The sequence below is a fragment of the Tachyglossus aculeatus genome, chromosome 12 (genome assembly GCF_015852505.1).
Source record: "Tachyglossus aculeatus isolate mTacAcu1 chromosome 12, mTacAcu1.pri, whole genome shotgun sequence".
Taxonomy (NCBI): domain Eukaryota; kingdom Metazoa; phylum Chordata; class Mammalia; order Monotremata; family Tachyglossidae; genus Tachyglossus; species Tachyglossus aculeatus.
In genome coordinates this window covers 43,732,850-43,752,544 of record NC_052077.1, presented here as the reverse complement: position 1 = coordinate 43,752,544, position 19,695 = coordinate 43,732,850, and the positions used below count along the sequence as shown (strand labels likewise).

The 19,695-nt window shown below is 45.6% G+C and overlaps 1 protein-coding gene across 1 annotated transcript in view; it reads left to right on the top strand.

Moving 5' to 3' along the window:
- Window positions 1-19,695, top strand: part of LOC119935730 (EF-hand calcium-binding domain-containing protein 6-like) — an 87,268-nt gene that overhangs the window by 37,779 nt on the left and 29,794 nt on the right. The window contains 5 exon segments of the mRNA XM_038755185.1: window positions 1,482-1,624; window positions 3,003-3,085; window positions 6,126-6,242; window positions 11,586-11,651; window positions 19,017-19,127. Of these exon segments, the coding sequence (XP_038611113.1) occupies window positions 1,482-1,624; window positions 3,003-3,085; window positions 6,126-6,242; window positions 11,586-11,651; window positions 19,017-19,127 (520 nt within the window).

Genomic DNA, 19,695 nt, shown 5'->3' with positions numbered 1-19,695 from the left:
CCCGTGACTTCTGACTCCAAAGCCCGGGCTCTTTCCACTGAGCCACGCTGCTTCTCTGTGCCAAGCAGCACTTAGAACAGTGCTCCCGCGTTTAGAACAGTGCTTGACATGTAGTAAGTGCTTAATAAATGCCATCATTGTTATTCTAAATGTTGGGGTAGATACAAGTTAATCAAGTTGGAGAGAGTCCTTGTCCCCTATGGGGCTCACAGATGGGGTAACTGAGACCCAGAGAAGTGAAGTGGCTTGCCCAACGTCACAGACACATGGCGGAGTCAGGATTAGAACTCAGGCCATTCTGACTCCCGGGCCCAGCCGCAAGATAATAATAATAATAATAATGTTGGTATTTGTTAAGCACTTACTATGTGCAAAGCACTGTTCTGAGCGCTGGGGTAGATACAAGGTAATCAGGTTGTCCCACGAGGGGCTCACAGTCTTCCTCCCCATTTTACAGATGAGGGAACCGAGGCCCAGAGAAGTGAAGTGACTTGCCCTAAGTCACACAGCTGACAAGTGGTGGGGCCAGGATTTGAACCCATGACCTCTGACTCCAAAGCCCGGGCTCTTTCCACTGAGCCACGCTGCTTCCCCACAGAGCAGGAACCACCTCCAACATCAATCAATCAATCAATAGTATTTAATTGAGCATCTATTGAGGGCAACCTTTAGTTGCACATCAGGGAAGAGAAAGCAAGGACATTTTAGAGAAGCAGCATAGCTTACTGGAAATAGCCCGGGCTTGGGAGTCAGAGGTCATGGGTTCTAATCCCGACTCCACTACTTATCAGCTGTGTGACTTTGGGCAAGTCACTTAACTTCTCTGTGCCTCAGTTCCCTCATCTGTAAAATGGGTATTAAGACTGTGAGCCCCACGTGGGACAACCTTGATTACCTTGTATCCCCCCAGTGCTTAGAACAGTGCTTGGCACATAGTAAGCGCTTAACAAATACCATCATTATTATTATTATTAAGTGGGGAGACAGACAACAGAATAAAACAAAGCAAGTGGACAGGCATCATTAGTACAGTGCACTGAACAAATACCACAATTATTATTACTATTAGAGGGGGAAACAGACAATACTATAAATAAATTACAGATATGGATTTAGGATTTAGCAGCGTGGCTCAGTGGAAAGAGCCCGGGCTTTGGAGTCAGAGGTCATGGGTTCAAATCCCGGCTCCGCCAATTGTCATTTGCGTGACTTTGGGCAAGTCACTTGACTTCTCTGGGCCTCAGTTCCCTCATCTGTAAAATGGGGATTAAGACTGTGAGCCCCCCGTGGGACAACTTGGTCAGCTTGTAACCTCCCCAGCGCTTAGAACAGTGCTTTGCACATAGTAAACGCTTAATAAATGCCATTAAAAAAATTGCTGAGGGTGCATCTGGGTGCTCTGGGCCCCAGCCCCTCCCTGGGGTGCTCCCTGGGTCCCGGGACAGAACGTTTATCTGTTTGCTTGTGCGCTTCATCCCCAGGGCAGGCCCGGGGCATCCCAAGGACTGCGCAGGAGAGGACGACTTCCCTCGCCATCGAGAGGTGGCTGCAAGACAAGCTCAGGGAAGGATGCAGGAGCCTGAAGGAGGAATTTGAAAAGTGTGACCCCCAAAAGACGGGCAAGGTACAAACGCTTCCGAAAACGGCGCTGGAACTGGGGGAGAGGGGAAAGGGAGAGAGGCATCTCCAGGCTCTGCCACTTTCATTCATTCAATTGTATCTATTGAGTGCTTACCATGTGCAGAGCACTGTACTAAGCGCTTGGGATTTATAAATAATACGATAAATGGTAAATAAATGCAATTGATTGATTGATTGATTGGGTAGTACACGTCGGCAACATATAGAGACGGTCCCTACCCAAGAACAGGCTCACAGTCTAGAAGGGGGAGACAGACAACACAACAAAACATGTAGACGGGTGTCACACTCGTCAGAACAAATAGAATTATAGCTATATTCATTCATTCATTCATTCATTCAATCGTATTTATTGAACGCTTACTGTGTGCAGAGCACTGTACTAAGCGCTTGGGAAGTCCAAGTTGGCAACATATAGAGACGGTCCCTACCCAACAATGGGCTCACAGTCTAGAAGGGGGAGACAGACAACAAAACAAAACATGTGGATGGGTGTCAAGTCAAATGTCATATGCACATCATTAACAAAATAAATAGAATAGTAAATATGTACAAGTAAAATAAATAGAGTAATAAATCTGTACAGATATATATATACAAGTGTTGTGGGGAGGGGATGGAGGTAGGGCGGAGGGGGTGGGGAGGAGGAGAGGAAAAAGAGGGCTCAGTCTCTCTGCTGTGTGACCTGGGGCAAGTCGCTTCACTTTTCTGGGTCTCAGTTCCCTCATTTGCAAAAAAGATTCAGTACTTGGCCTCCTTCCTATTCTCTCAATCGTATTTATTAAGTGCTTACTGTGCGCAGAGCACTGTATTAAACGCTTGGGGAAGCACAATTCAACAAGCAATATTTCCTACTTGGACTGTGAACCCCAACAGCACTTAGAACAGTGCTTTGCACATAGTAAGTGCTTAATAAATGCCATTATTATTATTAGTATTATTATTAGTATTATTTTATGTGAGCTCATTGTGGGAAGAGAATGTGTCTGTTTATTGTTTTTAGACTTTTAGACTGTGAGCCCACTGTTGGGTAGGGACTGTTTCTATATGTTGCCAACTTGTACTTCCCAAGCACTTAGTCCAGTGCTCTGCACACAGTAAGCGCTCAATAAATGCGATTGATTGATTGATTGATTGACTGTCTCTATATGTTGCCAACTTGTACTTCCCAAGCGCTTAGTCCAGTGCTCTGCACACAGTAAGCGCTCAATAAATACGATTGATTGATTGCTGTATTGTCCTCTCCCAAGCACTTAGTACGGTGCTCTGCGCACAGTACACACTCAATAAATACGACTGGCTGAATGAATGAAGGGAAATTTCCCAGAGGGTAAACCGATTTCCTTTTCTCTTTCCCGGAGGTGGAGGAAGGAGATTTCTTGTCCGTCCTGGAGAAGTCGGGGCTGGAGCTCCAGAAGGAGAACTTGGGCCTCTTCCTGGACAGGTGCGGCCTGGCCCGCAGCCCAGGGGGGCTCAGTTACCCCCATCTCCTGAGGGTCTTCCAGGATGGCCGAGGGGGAGCGTCCTCCCACTCCTCCCGCAGGTGGGAATCCGGGAAGAGTGGGAAGGGGGACGGGGAAGTGGGTCATCGAGGGGACAATTCCTGGTCGTCTCCCCCCTCGGAGAGTTCTGGGCCGACGGGGATACAAGGCGTGGATTGGAGGTTCAGGAGGAGCAGCTCCAGCCTGCAGTATTTTCAGCCTATTAATAATAATAATAATAATAATGGTATTTGTTAAGCACTTACTATCAATCAATCAATCAATCAATCGTATTTATTGAGCGCTTAATGTGTGCAGAGCACTGTACTAAGCGCTTGGGAAGTACACATTGGCAACACACAGAGACAGTCCCTACCCAACAGTGGGCTCACAGTCTAAAAAGCACTGTTCTAAGCACTGGGGAGGTTACAAGGTGATCAGGTTGTCCCACTTAGGGCTCACGGTTTTAATCCCCATATTACAGATGAGGTCACTGAGGCCCAGAGAAGTGAAATGACTAGTCACACAGCTAATTGGCGGTGTCGGGATTTGAACCCACGACCTCTGACTCCAAAGCCTGTGCTCTTTCCACTGAGCCACGCTGCTTCTCAATATTATTATTATTATTATTCCTACTACACTCTACTATATACTATACTATACCTACTATAATAATAATAATAATAATCCATTCATTCAGTCATATTAATTGAGCGCTTACTGTGGGCAAAGCACTGTACTAAGGTCTTGGGAAAGTACAATCCAGCAATAAAGAGAGACAATCCCTGCCCACAAAGAGCTCTCAATCAATCAATCAATCAATCAATCAATCAATCATATTCATTGAGCGCTTACTGTGTGCAGAGCACTGGACCATGCGCTTGGGAAGTCCAAGTTGGCAACATCTAGAGACAGTCCCTACCCAACAGTGGGCTCACAGTCTAAAAGGGGGAGACAGAGAACAAAACCAAACATACTAACAAAATAAAATAAATAGAATAGATATGGACAAGTTAAATGAATAAATAAATAAATATTTATTTATCAATCCCCTTTAAAGCCCCACTGAAGGCTTTTCTCCAAGAGGCCTTCCCAGACTAAGCCCCACTTTTCCTTAGCTCCCCCACCCTTCCGCGTCACCACGACTTGCCCCTCTGCCCTTCCCCCCTCTCCCTGCCCCACTGCACTTATGTATATATGTAGATATCTATAATTCTATTTATTTATATTGATGCCAGTTTACTTGTATTGATGTCTGACTCCCCCCCTCTAGACTGTGAGCCCATTGTGGGCAGGCATTGTCTCTCTTTGTTGCTGTATTGTACTTTCCAAGGGCTTAGTTCAGAGGTCTGTACACAGCAAGTGCTCAATAAATACGAATGAATGAATGAATGAATGAATGAATGGATGGACGGATGGATGGATGGATGAATGAATGACTTCAAAGCCCTACTGAGAGCTCACCTCCTCCAAGAGGCCTTCCCAGACTGAGCCCCCTCTTTCCTCTCCTCCTCCCCATCTACCCCGTCCTACCTCCTTCCCCTCCCCACACCACCTGTATATATGTTTGTACAGAGTTATTACTCTATTCATTTTACTTGTACATATTTGCTATTCCATTTATTTTGTTAATGATGTGCACCTAGCTTTATTTCTATTTATTCTTGACGACTTGACACCCGTCCATATGTTTTGTCTCGTCATCTGTCTCCCCCTTCTAGACTGCGAGCCCGTTGTTGGGTAGGGACCGTCTCTAGAGATGGTTGCCAACTTGGACTTCCCAAGCGCTCAGTCCAGTGCTCTGCACACAGTTAGCGCTCGATAAATACGATTGAATGAATGAATGATTGAAATGAAGAGTTGACCTCATATCATTGCTCCCTTTCCAACTTTCCAAGGTCTCTCAGCTGGGAGTGGGGGCACTGGTTTCCTCTGCTACCCCCCAAATGCAGGGGGACTGTCGAGGGTGGGAGGGCCACCTCGTCACTGCTCAGAGATCTGGGGGTTCCGGAGGATGATCTTCATTCATTTATTCAATTAACCGCATTTATTGAGCGCTTACTGTATGCAGGACACTGTACTAAGCACTTGGGAGAGTACAGGATAACAATTAACATCATCATCATCATCAATCGTATTTATTGAGCGCTTACTGTGTGCAGAGCACTGTACTAAGCGCTTGGGAAGTACAAATTGGCAACATATAGAGACAGTCCCTGCCCAACAGTGGGCTCACAGTCTAAAAGGGGGAGGAAGAGAACAAAACCAAACATACTAATAAAATAAAATGAATAGAATAGATATGTACAAGTAAAATAAATGCCCACTGCAGGCCGGACAGAGCAGGGGGGAGGTAGGGAGGGGCCTTAGATTGGGGTGGGCTTTTATTCTCTGTCAAGGCTAACTTGGTTGAGATGAGAAACTGTGAGCCCACTGTTGGGTAGGGACTGTCTCTATATGTTTCCAATTTGTACTTCCCAAGCGCTTAGTACAGTGCTCTGCACATAGTAAGCGCTCAGTTAATACGATTGATGATGATGATGATGAGAAAATGCTGCTGCCAGTGCTAGGAGCCTGCCTCTTTTCTCCTAACTGCCCCCCCAGGTGCAGCATTTCCACTTAAATGTGACCCTCACCCCTAAATTCACGGGCAATTCCCACTCCCCACGACCCTCTCCGGGTAGGGAGAGAAGCAGCGTGGCTCAGTGGGAAAGAGCCCGGGCTTTGGAGTCGGAGGTCATGGGTTCAAATCCCGGCTCTGCCACTTAGCTGTGTGACTTTGGGCAGGTCACTTCACTTCTCTGGGCCTCAGTTACCTCATCTGTAAAATGGGGATGAAGACCGTGAGGCCCCCGTGGGACAACCTGTTCACCTTGTAACCTCTCCAGCGCTTAGAGCAGTGCGCCCAGCCCTCTCTGGCCAAGGGAACATCCCTCCCCCCGGTCCATCCGGTCACCCCCTCAGAATTGGGTTGGTTGGGTGGGCCTCTTGGCACCTTGGCAGCTCTCGCAGGTGGCACCACGATGGGCACGGCTGACCCACCTCCTCCTTGACCGCCATCGAGGACAAATTAGCCAACTTGCTGCAATCTGCCTTCCGCTCCCTCTGGGCCACTTTCCGGTGAGTGTCCAAAGCCAGCCCTAACGCCGACCCCCGTGCTGGCCTCCGTCCTGGCCTTCATCCTCCCTGCTGCCCTAAACGATGATCATCATCCTCCGAAGGGAGGCAGCGTGGCTCGGTGGAAAGAGCCCGGGCTTGGGAGTCAGAGGTCATGGGTTCAAATCCCGGCTCTGCCGCTTGTCAGCTGGGTGACTTAACTTCCCTGCGCCTCAGTTCCCTCATCTGTAAAACGGGGATTAAGATTGTGAGCCCCACATGGGACAACCTGATCACCTTGCATTGCTTTGCACATAGGAAGCGCTTAACAAATACCCAAATTATTATCATGGTACTTGTTAAGCGCTTACTATATTTGTTTTGACACCTGTCTACCCATTTTGTTTTGTTGCCTATCTCCCCCTTCTAGACTGTGAGCCCGTTGTTGGGTAGGAACCGTCTCTCTATGTTGCCGACTTGTACTTCCCAAGTGCTTAGTACAGTGCTCTGCACACAGTAAGCACTCAATAAATATGATTGAGTGAATGAATGCTCTGCACACAGTAAGCGCTCAGTAAATACAATTGAATGAATGAATGAATGAATATGTGCCAAGCACTGTATAAAGCACTGGTGTAGATATGAGTTAATCAGGTTGGACATAGTCCCTATCCCACATGAAGCTCACAGTCAAGAAGGAGGGAGTAAAATTTAATCCCCATTTTACAGATGAGGAAACTCATCATCATCAATCGTATTTATTGAGCGCTTACTGTGTGCAGAGCACTGTACTAAGCGCTTGGGAAGTACAAGTTGGTAACATATAGAGACCGTCCCTACCCAGCAGTGTGCTCACAGTCTAAAAGGGGGAGACAGAGAACAAAACCAAACATACTAACAAAATAAAATAAATAGAATAGATATGTACAAGTGAAATAAACAAAAAAAAAAATAGAGTAATAAATATGTACAAACATATATACATATATACAGGTGCTGTGGGGAAGGGAAGGAGGTAGGCACAGAAGTGACGTCACTTGCCCAGAGTCACACAGCAGACAAGTGGAGGAGCCAGGATTAGAACCCAGGTCCTCTGATTCCCCGCCCCATGCTCTTTCCATTAGTCCAGGTTGCTCCAGTCCCAAAGTTGACCCTAGCGCTCATCCTATCCCTGTCCCTCACCGTCACTTATCCTCCTCAATGAGAATGTAAACTCATTCATTCATTCATTCAATTGTATTTATTGAGCGCTTAACTGTGTGCAGAGCAGAGCTTGGGAAGTACAAATCGGCAACATAAACTCGGTATGGGCAAGGAATGTGTCTGTTCACTGTTGCCCAACAATCAAGGCCCTGCTGAGAGCTCACCTCCTCCAGGAGGCCTTCCCAGACTGAGCCCCTTCCTTCCTCTCCCCCTCGTCCCCCTCTCCATCCCCCCCATGTTACCTCCTTCCCTTCCCCACAGCACCTTTATAGATGTATATATGGTTGTACATATTTATTACTCTATTTATTTATTTATTTATTTTACTTGTACATATCTATCCTATTTATTTTATTTTGTTAGTATGTTTGGTTTTGTTCTCTGTCTCCCCCTTTTAGACTGTGAGCCCACTGTTGGGTAGGGACTGTCTCTATATGTTGCCAATTTGTACTTCCCAAGCGCTTAGTACAGTGCTGTGCACATAGTAAGCGCTCAATAAATACGATTGATGATGATGATGATGATGATGTTGCATCGTACTCTCCCAAGCGCTTAGTACAGTGCTCGGCACACAATAAGTGCTCAATAAATACGATCGATTGACTGGCTCAGCTGCAGTCCTAAACCCAACTCCAACTGCTTCCTCTCTCATTCATTCAATCGTATTTATTGAGCGCTTACTGTGTGCAGAGCACTGGACTAAGCGCTTGGGAAGTACACGTTGGTCATTCATTTCTATCCCTTTGCAAATTTGACATTTGTTTGTCCAAGGGAAACTTTTGATAATTTTGAGAGACTGATCATTGGACTATGTTACCAGTTGGTATTTGATGTAATTTGTCACCGAGTAGGTACCATCTCCCCCCTGCCTTACCTCCTTCCCCTCCCCACAGCACCTGTATATATGTATATATGTTTGTATGTATTTATTTTATTTTATTTGTACATATTTATCCTATTTATTTTATGTTGTTACTATGTTTTGTTCTGTTGTCTGTCTCCCCCTTTTAGACTGTGAGCCCGCTGTTGGGTAGGGACCATCTCTATGTGTTGCCAACTTGGACTTCCCAAGCGCTTAATACAGTGCTCTGCACACAGTAAGCGCTCAATAAATACGATTGAATGAATGAATGAATCCCTCAGTAAGTACCCAGTACATTCATTCATTCAGTCGTATTTATTGAGCGCTTACTGTGTGGAGAGCACTGTACTAAGCGCTTAGTACAGAGAAGCATAATGGCTCAGTGGAAGGAGCCCGGGCTTTGGAGTCGGAGGTTGTGGGTTCAAATTCCGCTCCGCCACTTGTCAGCTGTGTGACTTTGGGCAAGTCACTTAACTTCTCTGGGCCTCAGTTCCCTCATCTGTAAAATGGCGATGAAGACTGTGAGCCCCCCGTGGGACCACCTGATCACCTTGTAACCTCCCCAGTGCCTAGAACAGTTCTTTGCACATAGTAAGCGCTTAATAAATGCCATCATTATTATTATTATTATTGTAGCCTCCCCAGCATAATGGCAGAATGGCCATTATTATTATTGTTATTACTGTACAGTAGCGCTACGTACAGTGCTCGGCACATACAAGGCAAGTTTTCTGCCACCACAGGCGACTAAGGCAGTGTCCCTCGTCCAGTTGACCCTCAAAAAAGAACACTGCACAGAGAAGGAACTCAAGAGGTATTTTTGAATGGAAGAGAAAATGAAAATTACCACCAGGTTTGCCCCCCTTCTGAACTGAGATTAAGGTGTGGGATCAGGAAGCCGGTACGGAATGAAAACTCTGTGACGTTTTCCCTCATCAGCCGTCTCACTTCCCTGTCAGTTGCAGTCTCTGGTTTGGCCTCTCCTTCAGAAGGGAGCAACCCTCTGAAGGCACCGGACACTTGGGATTTTCCCGGAGTGCTCTCTGATCATCATCATCATCATCAATCGTATTTATTGAGCGCTTACTATGTGCAGAGCACTGTACTGAGCGCTTGGGAAGTACAAATTGGCAACATATAGAGACAGTCCCTACCCAACAGTGGGCTCACAGTCTAAAAGGGGGAGACAGAGATCATCAGAGATCTGATGATCCCCCTTGCTAGCCTCATTTGATCTTTCCAGAATCCCCAGCGAGTAGAATAATAATAATAACAATAATGGCATTTATTAAGCACTTACTATGTGCAAAGCACGGTTAATAATAATAATAATCAATCAATCAATCAATCGTATTTATTGAGCACTTACTGTGTGCAGAGCACTGGACTAAGCGCTATACTATAATAATAAGCGCTATTAAGCCCTTCCCCACAGCACCTGTATATATGTATATATGTTTGTACGTATTTATTACTCTATTTATTTATTTATTTATTTATTTTACTTGTACATATCTATTCTATTTATTTTATTCTGTTAGTGTGTTTGGTTTTGTTCTCTGTCTCCCCCTTTTAGACTGTGAGCCCACTGGTGGGTAGGGACTGTCTCTAGATGTTGCCAACTTGGACTTCCCAAGCGCTTAGTACAGTGCTCTGCACACAGTAAGTGCTCAATAAATACGATTGATTGATTGATTGATAGAAGCGCTTATTAATATAAGCTTATAATAATATAAGCGCTATACTATAATAATAATGATGGCATTTATTAAGCACTTACTATGTGCAAAGCACAGTTAATAATAATAATAATGATGGCATTTATTAGGTGCTTACTATGTGCAAAGCACGGTTAATGATAATAATAATGATGGCATTTATTAAGTGCTTACTATGTGCAAAGCACTGTTAATAATAATAATGATGGCATTTATTAAGCGCTTACAATGTGCAAAGCACTGTTCTAAGCGCTGGGGAGGTTACAAGGTGATCAGGTTGTCCCACGTGGGGCTCACAGTCTTCATCCCTGTTTTACAGATGAGGGAACGGAGGCACAGAGAAGTGAAGTGACTTGCCCAAAGTCACACAGCTGACACGTGGCGGAGCTGGGATTTGAACCCGTGACCTCTGACTCTAAAGCCCGGGTTCATTCCACTGAGCCCCGCTGCTTATTCGAAGAGGCAGGGATTATTCTCTCCATTTTACAGACGAGGAAATAGAGGCTCGGAGGCGTTAATTGACTTGCCCTGGGTCAATCAATCAATCAATCAATCGCATTTATTGAGCGCTTACTGTGTGCAGAGCACTGTACTAGGCGCTTGGGAAGTCCAAGTTGGCAACATTTAGAGACAGTCCCTACCCAACAGTGGGCTCACAGTCTAAAAGGTGGAGACAGAGAACAAAACCCAACATACTAACAAAATAAATTAAATAGAACAGATATGTACAAGTAAAATAAATAAATAAATAGAGGAATCTGTACAAACATATATACATATATACAGGTGCTGTGGGGAAGGGAAGGAGGTACACAGTAGGCCAGGGGCAGAGCCGAGATTAGAGCCTGGCCTCCTGACTTTCAGCCCCAGGCTCTTTCTACTCTGGGCTTTACTGAGAGCTCACCTCCTCCAGGAGGCCTTCCCAGACTGAGCCCCTTCCTTCCTCTCCCCCTCGTCCCCCTCTCCATCCCCCCATCTTACCTCCTTCCCTTCCCCACAGCACATGTATAGATGTATATATGCTTGTACAGATTTATTACTTATTTATTTATTTATAAATTAAAAATAAATTCATAAATAAATTATTTATAAATTATAAATTTATAATTATTAATTTATAAATATAAATTATTTATGTATAAATGAATTTATAAATATTTATTTATTTTACTTGTTCATATCTATTCTATTGATTTTATTCTGTTAGTATGTTTGGTTTTGTTCTCCGTCTCCCCCTTTAAGATTGTGAGCCCACTGTTGGGTAGGGACCGTCTCTAGACGTTGCCAACTTGGACTTCCCAAGCGCTTAGTCCAGTGCTCTGCACACAGTAAGCGCTCAATAAATACAATTGATTGATTGATTGATTGATTGATTGATTAAATGCCTACTATGTTCCAACCACTGGGGTAGATTCAATTTAATCAGATTGGACACAATCCCTGCCCCACTTGATTGACTGATTGATTGATTGATTGGGCTTCAGTTTCCTCATCTGTCAAATGGGGATAGGTGATGGGCCTGAAGTCACCCAGCCGGCCAATGGCAGGGTAAACACCAACCTGTTTTATTTTTGTTTATTTCAGAAAGATGGACAAGCAGGAAGAGAACGTGGTCAGCCCCCAGACCTTCCGTGCTGTCCTTGAAAGCAGGTCAGGGGGCTTTATTTCCCTCCCCGTGGTGGGTTAGCAGTCTGGGGGGGGCTGGCTTGGCTTCCCCTCTCCCTCCCCGTTCCTGGAAGTGATATTTTTTAAGTGCCAGCCGTTGTAATAATAATAATAATAATAATAATAATAATAATGGCATTTATTAAGCGCTTACTATGTGCAAACACTGTTCTAAGCACTGGACTAAGCCCTGGCGGAGGTCCCAGATCACCAGGTAGGACACACCTGCCCCACACGGAATTCACAGTCTGAGTAGGAAGGAGAATAAGTTTTGAGTTCCCATTTTACAGATAAGGAAACTATGGCCCAGTGGCGAGAGCACGGGCTTCGTGGTCAGAGGATCATCATCATCATCATCAATCGTATTTATTGAGTGCTTACTGTGTGCAGAGCACTGGACTAAGCGCTTGGGAGGACCAAGTTGGCAACATATAGAGACAGTCCCTACCCACCAGTGGGTTCACAGTCTAAAAGGATGTGGGTTCTAATCCCAGCTCTGCCGCTTATAATAATAATAATAATGACGATGGTATTTGTTCTCCGCCTTCTAGACTGTGAGCCCACTGTTGGGTAGGGACCGTCTCTATATGTTGCCAACTTGGACTTCCCAAGCACTTAGTACAGTGCTCTGCACACAGTAAGCACTCATTAAATATGATTGATTGATTGATTGATTGATTAAGAGCTTACTATGTGCAAAGCACTGTTCTAAGCGCTGGGGAGGTTACAAGGTGATCAGGTTGTCCCACGGGGGGCTCCCAGTCTTAATCCCCATTTTACAGATGAGGGAACTGAGGCCCAGAGAAGTGAAGTGGCTTGCCCAAAGTCCCACAGCTGACGATCGGCAGAGTTGGGATTTGAACCCATGACCTCTGACTCCAAAGCCCGGGCTCTTTCCACTGAGCCACACTGCTTCTCATTGAGCGCTTACTGTGTGCAGAGCACTGTACTAAGCACTTGGAAGGTTACAAGGTGACCAGTTTTGTTTTGTTGTCTGTCTCCCCCTTCTAGACTGAGCCCGCTGCTGGGTAGAGACTGTCTCTATATGTTGCTGACTTTGTTTTGACAACAAAACAAAACTGGTCACCTTGTCACCTCCCCAGCCCTTAGAGCAGTGCTTTGCACATAGTAAGCGCTTAATCAATGCCATCATTATTATTATTATTATTATTATTAATAAATCTGGTTGAATGAATGAATACTGCTCGAGGGACACGTCCCGGCCACAAGGCGGCGGGGCGCGCTCGGCTTAGCCGGGCCTGGGACCTACGAGGAATCTGCTAAACTAAAAAGAGCAAATATTCTCAGAAATCCTCATCCTTTCCTCACCCTTTCCTCCCCTTACCCCATTACGTTACAAATGCTCTCCTTTGCACCTCTTCCCCCTCCACATATTCACACACACACACACACACACACACACAGGTCTTGTGTGCTGAGCACTGTACTAACCTCTTGGGAGAGTACACTACAGCAACGGATACAGACCTCCTCCGCCTTACCTCCTTCCCCTCCCCACAGCACCTGTATATATGTTTGTACGGATTAATTACTCTATTTATTTTCTTTGTACATATTTATTTTATTTTGTTCATTTGTTTGATCTCTTTCCTCCCCCTCCTCCCCATCCACCCGCCCTACCTCCTTCCCCTCCCCAGCACACCTGTATATATCTTTGTACAGATTTATTACTCGATTTATTTTACTTGGACATATTTACTATTCCATTTCTTTTGTTAATGATGTCATGGGTTCAAATGCCATCTCTGCCAATTGTCAGCTGTGTGACTTTGGGCAAGCCACTTAACTTCCCTGGGCCTCAGTTCCCTCATCTGTCAAATGGGGATTAAGACTGTGAGCCCCACCGTGGGACAACCGGATCACTTTGTAACCTCCCCAGCACTTAGAACAGTGCTTTGCACATAGTAAGCGCTTAATAAATGCCATCATTATAGTTATTATTATTATTATTATTATTATTATCTAGCTTTATTTCTATTTATTCTGACGACTTGGCACCTGTCCACAATTTTTGTTTTGTTGTCTGTCTCCCCCTTCTAGACTGTGAGCCCGCTGTTGGGTAGGGACCGTCTCTAGATGTTGCCAACTTGGACTTCCCAAGCGCTTAGTCCAGTGCTCTGCACACAGTAAGCGCTCAATAAATACGATTGAATGAATGAATGAATGAATGAATGAATGAAAAGGTAGATCTATACACCCACCCAATCAATAATAGTACAGCATGGCTCAGTGGAAAGAGCCCGGGCTTTGGAGTCAGAGGTCGTGGGTTCACATCCTGGCTCCGCCGCTTGTCAGCTGTGTGACTTTGGGCAAGCCACTTCACTTCTCTGGGCCTCAGTTCCCTCATCTGGAAAATGGGGATTAAGACTGGGAGCCCCCCGTGGGGACAACCTGATCGCCTTGTAACCTCCCCGGTACTTAGAACAGTGCTTTGCACATAGTAAGCGCTTAATAAATGCCATCATTATTATGGGTTCTAATTCTGGCTCTCTCACTTGTCTGTTGTGTGACTTTGGCCAAGTCACTTCACTTCTCTGGGCCTCAGTTCCCTCATCTGGAAAATGGGGATTAAGACTGTGAGCCCCTTGTGGGACAGCCTGATCACCTTGTAACCTCCCCAGCGCTTAGAACAGTGCTTTGCACATAGTAAGCGCTTAATAAATGCCATCATTATTAGTAGTAGTAGTAGTAATGATAATAATAATAATAATGATTGGAGAAGCAGCATGACCTAGTGGATAGAGCACGGGCCTGGGATTCATAAGGTTATGAGTTCTAATCCAGGCTCTGCCATTTAATAATAATAATAATAATGATGATGGTGTTTGTTAAGCGCTTACTATGTACGAAGCACTGTTCTAAGCGCTGGGGGGGGATACAAGGTGATGAGGTTGTCCCACGTGGGGCTCACAGTTTTAATCCCCATTTTACAGATGAGGTAACTGGGGCCCAGAGAAGTGAAGTGACTTGCCCAAAGTCACACAGCTGACACGTGGTGGAACCGGGACTAGAACCCACGACCTCTGGCTCCCAAGCCCGGGCTCTTTCCCCTGAGCCACGCTGCTTCTTTACTGAGCACTGGAGTGGGGGTGAAGTGAGACTGTACTAAGCAGCTGCTTCTCTTCTTTGCCGCTTGTCTGCTGCGTGACACTGGGCAAGTCACTTTACTTCTCTGTGACTCAGTTACCTCATCTGTAAAATGGGGATTGAGACTGGGAATCCCACGTGGGACAAGGACTGTTTCCAACCCGATTTGCTTGTATCCATCCCAGCTCTTAGTACAGTGCCTGGCACATAAAAATAATAATAATAATGATGGCATTTATTAAGTGCTTATACTATGTGCAGAGCACTGTTTTAAGCACTGGAAGCACTGTTCTAAGTGCTGGATCACTGTTCTAAGTGCTGGGGTAAGCGTTTACCAAATACCGTACAAAAAAATACAAAAAAATAATAATTGTATTATTTATAATAATACAATAATAATATATAATTAATATAATATATATATATTATAATATAATAATTGTATGGTACTAAGAGTTGGGGTAGATAGCAGGTAACCTGGTTAGACCCAGCCCCCTGCATGTAGAGTGCTGGACTGAGCGTCTGCTGCATGCGGAGCGTACAACTGCCCCTCTAGACTGCAAGCTCACTGCGGGCAGGGAATGCATCTGTTTATTGTTGGATTGTACTCATTCATTCATTCATTCAATCATATTTATTGAGCGCTGTGTGCAGAACACTGTACTAAGCGCTTGGGAAAGTACAATACCACAATAAACAGTGACAATCCCCCTGCCCGCCACGAGCTCACGGTTTAGAGGACGGGAGGCAGACATCAATACAACTAAACTGACATCAGTACAATAAATGAAATTAGAGATGTATACGCATGGAACAACCTGATTACCTTATCATCATCATCAATCGTATTTATTGAGCGCTTACTGTGTGCAGAGCACTGTACTAAGCGCTTGGGAAGTACAAGTTGGCAACATATAGAGACGGTCCCTACCCAACAGTGGGCTCACAGTCTAAATATCTACCCCAGCGCTTAGAACAGTGCTTGGCACATATTAAGCTCTTAAATACCATCATTATTATTATTATTATTAGAGAAGCAGCATGGCTCAGTGGAAAGAGCCCGGGCTTTGGAGTCAGAGGTCATGGGTTCAAATCCCTGCTCTGCCACTTGCCAGCTGTGTGACTTTGGGCAAGTCACTTCACTTCTCTGGGCCTCAGTGACCTCATCTGTAAAATGGGGATGAAGACTGTGAGCCCCCCCATAGGACAACCTGATGTCCTTGTTTCCCCCCTCCAGTGCTTAGAACAGTGCTTTGCACATAGTAAGCGCTTAATAAGTGCCATTATTATTATTATTATTAAGTGCTGTGGGTCTGGGGTAGGGGGAGCGAAGGTAGTGAGTCAGAGTGACGCAGAAGGGAGTGGAGAGGAGGAAAAATGAGACAGTCTGGGAAGGCCTCTTGGAGGAGATTGTACTCTCCCAAGCGCTTAGTACAGTGCTCTGCACACAGTAAATGCTTCATAACTATGATAGATTGACTGCTGCATACAGGACTGGGCCCTCACTGTATGTAGATTGTACTCCTCCCCCTCCCCATCCCCCCCGCCTTACCTCCTTCCCCTCCCCACAGCACCTGTATATATGTATATATGTTTGTACATATTTATTACTCTATTTTATTTGTCCATATTTATTCTATTTGTTTTATTTTGTTAATATGTTTTATTTTGTTCTCTGTCTCCCCCTTCTAGACTGTGAGCCCACTGTTGGGTAGGGACCGACCGTCTCTAGATGTTGCCAACTTGTACTTCCCAAACGCTTAGTCCAGTGCTCTGCACACAGTAAGCGCTCAATAAATACGATTGAATGAATGAATGCATTGGACTGGGCATCTGATACACGCAGGGCACTTGCGAATGTCTAAGTAAATCTCCTGATCCCTGCCCTCCTTGGAGTTTACAATCTAATGGGGGGAACCACTGACTGGGGGTGCCAGCAGTGGCTCTCTGGGAAGCCTCCTTCTTCTCCCCCTTCTCTCCCTCCCCATCCCCCCCGCCTTACCTCCTTCCGCTCTCCACAGCACCTGTATATATGTATATATGTTTGTGCGTATTTATTACGCTATTTATTTATTTTACTTGTACATATTTATTCTATTCATTTTGTTAATATGTTTTGTTTTGCTGTCTGTCTCCCCATTCTAGACTGTGAGCCCGCTGTTGGGTAGGGACCGTCTCTATATGTTGCCAACTTGGACTTCCCAAGCGCTTAGTACAGTGCTCTGCACACAGTAAGCGCTCAATAAATACGACTGAATGAATGAATGAATGAATGAATGAATGAAGCCTCAGCCCCAAACCCTGGCTTTTGATTTCCTTCCAAGGAAGAGCAGGAAATTGATGGCATTCCCTTGCCTTGCTTCCAGCCCGCTACAGGGAATGGGATGTTTCAATTAGCCAAGATTTCCAGGCCCTCAGGGAAGTAACAGGAATTGCTCCTTAATTAGGGGGTGGTCCCAGCTGTCCCCCCTATGCCTAGGGACCTGCGGGGTGGGTGGGGGGGATGTGTTTCAAAGCCATCCAGGAATTAATAAGAGAAGCAGCATGGCCTAGTGGATAGAGCATGGACTGGGGAATCAGAAGGTCATGGTTCCAATCCGTACTCCTCCACTTGTCTGCTTTGTGACCTCGGGCAGGTCATTTCACTTCTCTGTGCCTCAGTTACCTCATCTGTAAAATGGGGGTGAAAACGGTGAGCCCCATGTGGGGCATGGATTACGTCCAACCTGATTATCTTGCATCTAACCCAGCACTTAATGCAATGCCTGGCACATAGTAATCACTTAACAAATGCCACTACTATTATTATTATTATTATATATTACTATAGTACTATAGCACTATACTAATATACTATATTACTATATCATCATCATCATCATCATCATCAATCGTATTTATTGAGCGCTTACTATGTGCAGAGCACTGTACTAAGCGCTTGGGAAGTACAAATTGGCAACATATAGAGACAGTCCCTACCCAACAGTGGGCTCACAGTCTGAAAAGGGAAGACAGAGAACAAAACCAAACACACTAACAAAATAAAATAAATAGATATATAATTACTATATTATAATTAGTAATATATATTACTATTATTACTAATGTGTTACTATATACTACTATTATATTATAATATATTATAATAATAACTGGGAGAGAGAGAAAGCTGTCAGCTCAAGAGTCTAAGGATGAGGGTCTGGAGGTGCGCTGGGGAGAGATGGAGAGGAGTGTGAGCGAGGGGACGTTGAGGGAAGGAGGGAGCGGAGGGGTCAGAGGGAGGCAGGGACGCCAGGGTGACTGCGCTATGGGCCCTGGTGACGACGTGGGAGCTGGCACATGTGGCACGTTGGCAGAGGGGAAGGGAGTAACACCTGGACCCAGATGGCATGGAGAGGGCTTTCCCTCTCTCCCTCGGAAAAAGGAACCCAAAATCCAGCAGACCCGTGGGGCTCGGCCCAGACCCCAGGCCGTCCCCCTCAAGCTCCGCCAAGAAGGCCGGTCGCCCTTCTCGACGGCGGTGGGCAGAGCCAAGGGACCCCCAGAAAAGCCATCGCATAAAGTTGAGGGACTCTCCCCGCCCCTCCCCATCCCAAAGTCAGCTGGGTCTTTCTCAAGAGGCTGAATGAACGCCTTGTTCCTTATTATTGCCGACGTCAGTCTTATTTATGCCGGTGTCCGGGGATTATGTTTGGATTGTCCTGGGGAGATGGAAACTCTTTCTGCCTGTTGAATAAACACTGCCACTTTTTCAATATTTGTATGCAAAATGGCTTTAGAGCCATTGCGCAACGCGGTGCCCGAGCGCTCAGAAAGCCGTTGGGCCACCACCACCTTTTCCCCCTCCATTTTCTTTCATGCTAAGCAGTAGGCTGAAAGGCCTTTCAGAGTTAACTTGTTTAAACAACGCCAGTGTTTTAGTGTAATGAATAACGTTTCAGAAGAGACAATCCCAGCCAGCTCTCCGGGGCGGGGGGATCCGATCCCGGGACCCCGGCGAAGCAGGGGGAGAGGGTTTTTTGGGGGGGTTTCTTTCTTTGAGCCAGCTCAAGCCAGCCAAACCCTGCTTAACCTCTGATATTCACGTGTGGCTCTTGAGCTGGCGTGGGACAAAGAGTTAATGGTTGCCATATGCCAGGGGTAAGGCTATTGGAGACGCGGCTATTAGAGGCCCGGAGATGGGAGGCTTGACTGGCCAAAAAGTGAACTTGCTTGGGGGTGGGGGGGGACGGGTTGTTGCAGAATGGGCGAAAAGATTGCTGACCGGGACTTCGAGCCATTTCTGGACCGACTTCCCCTGGACAAAGATGGGAATGTGCGCTACCCCCAGTTCCTGGCCTCACTGGAGCACTGGTAATAATAATAATAATAATAATATTCCTGGTGCCCCCCCAGACCCAGTACCTCCCTTCCTGCACCTCTTATTACTTGGGGAGCGGGGGTGGTGGGGTGGGGAGGAACGGCAGGTCCTCCTTTAGAAGGGAAGATGAGTGTTTCCCTTGTGGCCTTTGAGGCCTTTGAGGGGGCCTTTCTTGGCCCCCCTCCCAAATAAAAATGATGGAGAGGAGAAAAGCGTTGTGGTGGTGGGTCCCAGGGAGGATGGGAGGGGAATAATGAGCTGAAGGAGAAATTTCGTGTTCAGTCACCCTAATAAATATTTATGAGAGACGGGGAAGGGTTGTTTTAATCCACTTCTTTAATGCAGGAAGAAAAAGAACATATTTCAGGGAGGGTCTGTATATAAAGAAAGAGACAGACACATATCTTTATATACGTACATATGCATATTTATACATAAAGTACGTTATATATAAAAATAAAGGTAGAAGGTAGGCTCTAGGGGACAACGTTAATCTCAGACGAACTGGAAAATATCTAGGTCAGTCAAGAAGAGTGAATTTGTGTAGCTAGAAATATTAGC